This window comes from Halictus rubicundus, chromosome 14, assembly GCF_050948215.1.
Source record: "Halictus rubicundus isolate RS-2024b chromosome 14, iyHalRubi1_principal, whole genome shotgun sequence".
Lineage (NCBI taxonomy): Eukaryota > Metazoa > Arthropoda > Insecta > Hymenoptera > Halictidae > Halictus > Halictus rubicundus.
Window position 1 is genome coordinate 8,499,199 of NC_135162.1, and position 9,757 is coordinate 8,508,955.

The 9,757-nt window shown below is 49.7% G+C and overlaps 1 protein-coding gene across 1 annotated transcript in view; it reads right to left on the reverse strand.

The window, feature by feature from the left end:
- LOC143360830 (uncharacterized) overlaps window positions 1-9,110 on the reverse strand; it is a 44,696-nt gene extending 35,586 nt beyond the window's left edge. Inside the window, exon 1 of the mRNA XM_076799982.1 lies at window positions 8,877-9,110. Coding sequence (XP_076656097.1) covers window positions 8,877-8,933 — 57 coding nt within the window. The 5' untranslated portion in view covers window positions 8,934-9,110. The remainder of the gene's footprint in view (window positions 1-8,876) is intronic.
- Between the last annotated feature and the right edge of the window lie 647 nt (window positions 9,111-9,757).

Genomic DNA, 9,757 nt, shown 5'->3' on the forward strand with positions numbered 1-9,757 from the left:
CGAACCTACAGACCTATCTTCCCCCGTTCTTCCGCTTTTATTATCGAAAATCTACCGATTGCGTGCGTTTAACGTCAACGGTACTCGCGAACGCTAACCAGCAAGCTTACTTGCTTCTCTCGTTCGGAGATATATACAAGGTGTCCCACGAATATTGTATTTCCTTAAATGGGGGGACTCCTGAGATCATTTGAAATAACTTTTTCCTTTACGAAAATCTTCTCCGCGGCTTCGTTGAGGAGTTATTAACGAAAAACACCGGCCAATCAGAGCGCGGCTACGGCGGACGGACTCCGCCTCCGAGGCGGGTCCCGCTGAGCGTGCGGCTGGCATTGGCGGAGCCGGAATCCGTCTGCTGTAACCGCGCCACTGATTGGCCCCCCTTTTTCGTTAATAACTCGCGAACGACGCCGCGGGGAACATTTTGGTAAAGGAAAAAGTTATTTCAAATAACCTTAGGAATCAACTTGTTCAAGGACATTTTCGGGACACCCTGTATGTACGTTTGCATACGAGTCTTAGAAGTTGGATCGTACAGAGGCGCGATAGAGGCTTCCAACCTAGAATTCGGCGTTGGGCATTGCCCTTTGTAGAGGGAAAGACCGAGACAGTGAACGACGCTTTCTACATGCAAATCGAACAGAACTTTTTGGTCAACTTTGAATGCCTGCTGTGTCCTACATCATTCTGTGTAACCGTGCTCTGTGTTACGTTGTGACAGAAACTTTCGTAACGTTCGAGTTCCGGGCAATGCTTCTATCGATCTTTCATCGAGTCTTACGTTTGTACTTGCAACACTTTTTCTTCCCCGCTGGACGCCTGAATTGTATTAACACAGAGGAAATTATATTGAAATCGGAACGATACAATTGCGAAAGAGAATTTCGAGTTCTCTAGACGTTACGCGATACGTTTCTTTTATGGAAATCGTGCGTTTCGTGAGTAGCCCGTTTAGAGTTAAGGCGCGTCTCCATTTCAGAGTAAAACTGACACGCACCTTTACTCTAAACGGGTCACTCACGAATAAAGGCGCGTCTCCATTTGAGAGTAAAACTGTCGCGGGTCACTTCCGAGAGTCAAACTCGTCTGTGCTCTATTTCGCATGAAAGGTATAGCATTCTCAAGTGGTAAAATAGAACACTGACAAATTCGACTCTCGGAATTGACTCGCGACAGTTTTACTCTCACATGGACACGCACCCTAATGTTCGAGGATGATCGCCGATCGGACGGTGGTGTCCGGCCGCAGCGGAATCCTTTGTTTATTTTCTATCGCACCGTTGCAACCGTTTCGCGGAATATACAGCTCCGATGACAGGGCGACCACGATAAATACCATCGTAATATCGGTTGACCGGTTTTCACCGAACGTTTCACAGAAACAGCGTGTAAGCCCGCCACGTTTCGCCGCTCGAACGAAATGTGCATCGCCGTGAAACTGAACGATCGTTTCCGGCACGGTCGACCCGTTCCCGCGGACTCGGCTTTTTTTTGTATCGGCTGCGACCGTTTCGCGAAACGCTTGCCGATTCTCGGTCGAGATACGCCGACACCTGTTTTGTCTCACAATTGGATTGAAAGCGTCAAATACGAGGGAAATTTCCTCTCGAGAGTATTGCTTGCTCGGAACAACGTGCAATTCACCGTTGGATATTTTATTATATGTGAACAGTAAAGTCTCGATCTAAGCCCAGTCCTCGAGTGACCATAGATCGTATAGGGCTACTATTTTTTTTTTAATGACCGCGTTGACCGCGCCGAATGTAGAAAAGGACAGCGCGTGTAAACACAGAGGAAGCTTGAGCTCCTGGACCCCTCGCGGGGTGTGCCCCCCCCCCCAGTGGAGGGGGCAGGCGAGCTAAGATCGCGCAGCTCCGTGCGGCTTAGATGGAGGCCTTACTGTAAATATTTTGTCGCGGACAACGTGGTTGCTTTCGAGCGGGGTGAGCCCCCCCGTGGAGGGGGCAGACGAGCTAAGATCGCGCAGCTCCGTGCGGCTTAGATGGAGGCCTTACTGTAAATATTTTGTCGCGGACAACGTGGTTGCTTTCGAGCGGGGTGAGCCCCCCCGTGGAGGGGGCAGACGAGCTAAGATCGCGCAGCTCCGTGCGGCTTAGATGGAGGCCTTACCGTACAAATTTTGTCGCGGACAACGTGGTTGCTTTCGAGCGGGGTGCGCCCCCCCAGTGGAGGGGGCAGGCGAGCTAAGATCGCGCAGCTCCGTGCGGCTTAGATGGAGGCCTTACTGTAAATATTTTGTCGCGGACAACGTGGTTGCTTTCGAGCGGGGTGCGCCCCCCAGTGGAGGGGGCAGACGAGCTAAGATCGCGTAGCTCCGTGCAGCTTAGATCGAGGCCTTACTGTAAATACTTTATCGAGGACAACGTGGTTGCTTTCGAGCGGGGATTGCAATTAAGCGCGGGGCTCCGAACAATAGCGGCCGGGGTATAATTATCATGGTGTGGGATTGAAAAATCGAGCGTAGAAAAAATTCGTAACAGAAGTTCCACGCGATCTTTCAATGCCGATCGGGCGTTCGTGTTTCACGCAGGTGCAGCTTCGGGTACCGCACACAAGACAGTGGGGAGCCTGATAAGGAGCGCGGTGATTTATGCGTGAATTTCTCGCAACCTCTGGAACGCGCGCGCGTTACATGCTTACACGCGAGCACGGATGGATCTCCGTGATCGCGATTGTGATTGTTCCTACGAAACGTTGACCCCGAGCACGCGGTGGTTCGTTGTTTAAACTAACCGGACGATTTATAAACGTCGATGAGAAGAATCGCCGAGCTAGGAGCGACGGCGGGGCAAAAATTCGTGAAAACGCGACGCCTTAAAACGTGCTCGAAATGATTGTTCAACGGGGAAGATTTATGAATCCACGCCCCGATAAAAGTGTCTCGGGCACCGAGAGGACACGAGCGATGCGACGAACCATCGATTCCGTCCAACGTCGAGTAATTTATGAACTGTAGGCCAACGGGAGAACGGGGACAATATATCTCTGGCATTCCGACATTAATTACCAGGGCCCCCGGCACAATCTATAGCACCCGCGATTAATAATAATTCAACGGAATCCGGGGGGGCCGGGGGGGAATGTAAATTTCGCTTGTCCGTGTCGATCGCCTGCCAGGCTGACAACCAGATTGTTCCCTTTGACCTTGACCTTCGACCAGGATGACCATCCTCGTCGAAGGCCACGAACCGTTGTGACACGCGTTGCTAAAGGGTTGCCAGGTTTTATGCGAATTCATAAACATTCCCCCCTCCTATCGAGACGAATTTATTATCCACCCCTGCCGAGAATTTGTTGTTTTCTCGGTCTGCCATTTTCTACCGGCAAACGGTTAATTATCCGGCAACTTCTCGCCGCGGAACGCGTACTCATTAATGTCATTAAGGAAACGTGCACAAGCACGAAGTCCGCCATTAATACCAGCAGTGCGATCGAAGGGACTGAATTTTAATTTCGTTTTACGAGTCGCAAACACGCGTTCGTCGAGATTTCGACGAACATTTACGCACGCGAAAAAAAAAAAAAAACAGAAAATAAATTGATGTACCAACACGAACGATAAAGCTCGACAACATCATCCGCAGAAACGGACATTACGAAACAGGACACGCGGACTTTTATTCAGAGACTGCTTTATCAGCGGCGCGTCGACCGGGCCTTCTTTCAGCTTATTTAAACGATTTATCGCGAGCATCGATTGCTCGACACGTTTTGCCACCGACGGGACCAACGGCCGTCCCTCGTTAAAGCAGCAGGGTGTATCAACGGAGAGTATCAATTTTCGCGCGGTCTTCGGTGCCCTGTTGTTCCAGATGCTTCACAATTTAATTAACCGGGGACGGCGATCGCGCGCTCTATATCCTCGCTTCCACGTTGTCGCCAGCCTGCGAACCGCCGTATCGTCCGTTAAACCGGCCCCCATTATCCAATTATCTGGGACTCTTCGGCGGACCGCTGCGCTGCTAATTAACCATGCTCCGAGCGCTCCGGTGTATTCGCGAACTTGAACGAATTAAGAAACCATTCGAATGTGCCCAGGTGTTCCACTTAATGTTCCGATTGCATTGCCGCTTAACCGCGCTTAGCTTCTCATTATGCCGAGCCGCTTCCTGCACCCCCCCCCCCACCACCATCACTGTCAAAACAGTGTGATCGAATCTCGTATCTTGAGCGTTTAAGAAAAGAGTATGCATTTCATTAACCCTGGCACTCCCAAGCCTCGAGCCGTCATATTTTCTTTCTTTAAGATAAAAAACAATTTTTTTTAGGAGAAATGAGCGAAAAAACTTTTTTTCTAAAAAAGCAATTTTTTTAGGAGAAATGAGTGAAAAGAAGCGTTATGTTTACGCCTCCCGAGGTTCGTGGCCCCTCACGGGGTATGCCCCGCGGTAGTGGGGATAGTTCCGCGACGTTTATCGCCCAGGCCTCGGCGACATATATAGAGAAATCGCTGTATTCACTTCGGACTGCATTGAATGCTTGACTGTAACTGAAAATGCTGCATAGTTCCTCGCCAATCAGTTCTGAGATTCAGTTCTTAGTTTTGGGATTATTTTTGTCATTCTTTGGAGATAAAAGGAGTGTTGGGCACCGCTTTGCGTCATGGTTTTTCCTTTCCATGCATTGTAATTTGTTTCCTATAGCAACGGGACTTCGGAATATTAAAGTTAAATGTACGAACGACAATAAATAATTTTTTGAGAATTTTTCATCGAGGAAAAATAGTGCTAATTTAAAGTTTGACAAGCTATGGGATCGAGCAACCCCCCTCTTTGGAAGTGCTAGGGTTAATTTTAGAATTTTGAACATTTCTCTTGGAGAGGAGAGGGCTGGATCCGTTCTTTCCATGATCGCTGCCACGCACGCTTCGGCGATCAGAAATAGAATGATTTCTCGATATATGTCGCCAAGGTCTGGATGATAAATGTCGCGGAATTATCCCCACCAACGCTGGGTATACCCCGTGGGGGGTCATGAAGGTCGAGAGGCCTCGGAGGAGTGTAAACATAACACGGCTCAGGTATATCTCCTGGACGATACATGTCGCTGATAAGACCCGTTGTTGACATATATCGAAAATTCACTGTTTTCGTGACTCTAGGAATTGGTAGAGTCTAAATTACTTATCGGGCCCAATTTCAACCGACCAAGGGTGAAGGACCAGGTCCTCTCGAAGAATTAAAACCGCCGATTTGGCTGAATTAAAAAGACGCGCGAAGTCATAGAAAAAGCAGGCAGAAGAGTTCGATTTATTTACGAAACGTGCTTAGAAATTGATCTCCCCGGTTTCCGGCAAAGTTTCTCCGATCCGTTTAAAATTCTCTCGGTTCGATCGTCCCGTACAAGTCTCGGGACAAGGAGCGTGTCCCCGTCGTCGATATTCGCGCGCGTTCATTCAAATTCCTGACACAATGGCTCGCCCGTATCCTGGAATCGAATAGGAACAATCGAAAGCCAGAATCACCGCGTCCGGATCCCGAAAAAAATCGACGGAATTCGAGGTGGGATACCTCACCGAGATGAAATGGCCAAAAAGTGGAAAAAAATCCGTAAGAACCAAACTATACAATAAATATGTTTGAAAATTTGTGGAAAGCATGCCACAGATACAACGCTGTTTTGGGAAAAAAATTTTAATTTTGTTAAACGTTAATTAAAATGGGCTAATTGAGAACCTCTATTGTTAGAAAAAATGGTCTCAGTGCCAAATTTCCACGTCCACGCAGCTACAACTTATTTGGATATGGACTTGAAAGTGTGTTGCACAATTAGCAACAAGTTTTGCCTCGATGCACATTGACGTTAAAAAATTATGTCAAATTAAACTTCAATTCTGCTATTAAAAATACTTGTTTCTTCAATTTGTGTTTTTGGGAAATAAATGACACTGCCATTGACTATACCTATAAACATAATGAAATTATAATATTGTTCGCTTATTTTAACGTTTTAGATTCTTGTAGCTGCGTTTATATGTACACGCATTTATAAGTCAAACTCGCAGGTTTCCTATTTCCTAACTGTCATGGCATAATATTCCCAGAATTAATTAATATTTATGAAAAATTTGTATAGGTTTAAATACTCCAACCATCTAGTAGCATGAAATTGTAATGAAAAATCTACGTATCGAACATTCGAAAAAAAGATTTTTTTCCCCATTCGCACCAGTGTGCTGCGACGAAGAACGTGCATCGACACGAATGCGTGCACGTGCCGAGAGCTACGCACGGGCGAACTATGTTCCCAACATTCGCCGCATAATCATACACGGGCCGGTGCGTAATTAGCGGCTGCGAAACGACTCGCGACGCGGTCAAAGGAATTTCGAAGATTAATGAACAATCGTGGGCGATTAATCGTCCCCCCTGTTAAGTAACCATCGATGGATACTCGAATGCAATCTATCTTTAAGCAAACGCAAAAGAAGATTCTAATTTTTCGAAACCGTTGGAAGCTTCACTAGTCCCGCGCAGGAGATACAGTAATTTCTCTATATATGTCGCCAAGGTCTGCATGATAAACGTCGCGGAACTATCCCCACTACCACGAGGGCCACGGACGCCTCGGACTGTAAACATAACACGGCTCGGGTGTCACCTTGAGGATACAAGACGCAGACTCGTGTGTTGAGATATATCGAGAATTCACTATACCTCCTCGATTTTCGAGAGATTGTGGCCACATATCTAAAATCGTTGCTACGTTGCATAAAAAGGTTCGGGAGGCATAAACTTCCCGAAGGAATCGACAGGACTCAACATTCTACGCTTGCATAAGGAAGGCAGGCTCGGGGACCGCTTGCACCGCGTACGCGTACGCGTTTCGAACGTGAACGGGAACGAACGTTCGACCAGTGTGTGCGTGTGTGTCTCGCCGTTAAGTGTAAGTATAGCAATCACGGGCAAGATAACGCCTGTATCCTTGACTCTAAGCGCGCGCGTACCGCTGCGTGCACCCCACGCGCTGCGCCACGACACGACACGCCATACCACGCCACGCCGAGTCGTGTGCGAACTGCGAATGCCACCGAGTCCGTGCGAATCCGCTCACAGACTTCGCGAGAACCGGAAGAGAGATGCGACCCTGAACGATCGGACAATATACAGTACATTCTCGATATATGTCAACGACACGGGTCTTGCCAGCGACGTGTATCGTCCAGGAGACATAATCCAGAGACTCTAACTCTTTCAGTCGTTATCCTTCTCCACGTTCAGCATACTATAAAGAATGTAACATCTCTACTGTAACTGTCGCTTGGCAGACCCGATGATGCGACAGTTACTACTGTACGTCAACAACAACAATCGAGTTATGACTCCTCTGGAGATGCCTCTCACCGGGTATACTCGGCGACGTTTATCATCGAGACCTTGGCGACATATATAGAGAAATCACTGTACATGGTGACGTCGCGAAATTATTCTTACTACGGCGGGGGCGGGGCCACGAGGCTCGAGAGACCTTGTTGACATATATCGAGAATTCACTGTACTTTATTATTGGTTTCCTTTTCTAATGCGATTTCTACCTGGAGGATCCAGGGGCGGACTAAGGGCCGCGTGGTGCCCCGGAATATCATGGGTCCCTGAATTTCGTAGCATTCATTTTTTTAGTTTGGGGGCCCAAAATTTTTACCGCGCGGGGCCCCCACTGGACTCGAGCCGCCACTGCACAGGCCATGGGAATCGACATCGGATTTTTAACGGCCGCGTTTGAGACGGGCTTTTATCATCGTCTGGTTGAAAGGGAAACCGCTACTTTTGAAACCGAGAAGCCATGATCGGGGCACGGTGCGAGAACATTGATGAAATCACGGTGGAAAATGTCACGGTTTCTATGTATACAAAGGGTGGTGTTTTCTGAAAGTGTATGACGGCTCGCACCGAGGACGCAACAAAGGTTGAAGTTAGCGAATTCGTGACATTTATGCTTATGACGTAATTTCGAGTTATTTAGTATAGACGCCGGCCTCGGTCCTGGAATGAGGAAATGGTACCGGAGCATCAGGGTACTCTCGCCTCTCGCGTTTCCAGTTTTCTAGCCGTTGCATCTGCGGACACCGAAGTTCAAAGGAAATACCGATCGCAATGTTACGAGGAAAACGGCCACAGCAAAGGTTAAAGTCGGAGATCGCATCGATCGGTGCGACGGAATAAAACACAACGCGCGGAGAGCAACAAGTGGGTTACAAAGTGGAAGAAGAGTAGAGAGTGACGTAATATCTTGCACTACCAACGTCCTGTCAAACTCGAGTAATGTCGCGCGGCCTTTGTTCGCGCCGCCGCCAATACGAAACCCGCCCCGTAGGTCAGTTTATGGCCTCTGGGGGCCAAAACGGTGACTCACGGAACCGCGTGCGCGTTTCTGGAAGCATAATCGTACCGCTGACCGTGGCAGATAACGTTCGCATCGGCAACACTTCACACCTGAAAACCCCTGTCCTTCGGGCCTATCTATTCCGGGAGAAGGGGGATCGGTAAAAAGTGGGAAACGAAGAATCTTTCAACCAAATTGCAAAGATTCTTCGTTTCCCACTTTTCACCGATCCCCCTTCACCCGGAATAGATCGGCCAACTCCAAATTGCAGAGTTAGCCCGAGTAGCCAGTCCGAAGTTCAGAAGAACGATTCGATTTCGGCGGGATGCAGAAATCGGCAAGAAGAAAAGCTGACGGGATCGAAACGCGCGCCTTTTCTTGCAGGACATCGCGTAAAAAGTGAAAGTTCCAGGTCCCCCCTCCCCTCCTCGGGGCCCGGGGCCGGGGGCCCGGCGTATAGTTTGATCGGAGGCTATTGATGTGCGAAATCAGGCACGCGCGTCTAGGAACGCTGGGAAATCGGCGTTACTCACCAGGAGGAAAAATACTGTGCTCGTGGCGGTCGCTTCGAACGATATTCCGCACGCCATTTCTCGCGATCGGACCACCAGGCGCCTCCTCTACCAGACCATCCTGGGACTCGTCAGCGAGGCATGCGGCTCCCGGCTTCTCGAAACTCGAATCACTTTCCCACCATGAAAACCACCACGATATACTCGAACCCTCTGCTTCAGCGCCCGGACCGGCGCGGCGGTTACCGGCGGACGATCGGCTGTGCAATCGGCGATCCTCCTCTCGGGACGGTGGCGGGGCCGACGCACAGAAGTATGCTTCTCGACGGTGATCGATTCAGGCCGGGCTCATTTCGAACGGACGATCGAATCGCCGATCTTGTGTACCTCTCTCCCGTTCGCTGACCACTCCGGTCTCCGGTCGACGGTAATGGACACCGTTGCACGGGAATCCCCCTGGAACCGCGCGCGATTCCTCCGGAGTTGCGCGCGAGTCGCCGTCCGATCGGGCCGATCGGTCAAAGACGTGGCGAGGACTAGACGACGCAGCTGTGATAGGCAAGACAGCTCTCGGTCGCTCGAGGACAAGTACAATCCTTCGAGTTTTCTCTCTCTCTCCTCGTGGTTTATAGGTGATGATTGCGCGGTCCTAACCGTAGCACAGGGCTCGGGCAACTGACAGCGGGTCAGAGCCGCGGCACACGGCGCCACGCCGCTCTCACAGCTGATCCGAGAGAGCCGATCGCCTCTACTCGCCTCTCTACCCTCTCTACCCTCGCTACCCTCTCCACCCTCTCTACCCTCTCTCTAACACGCGACTCTCAACCTTCGCCACTGTTCGACTACCTACGATTTACCGACGCGGCACGCCAACCGGAACACTTTTTCGGATCGATTCGACC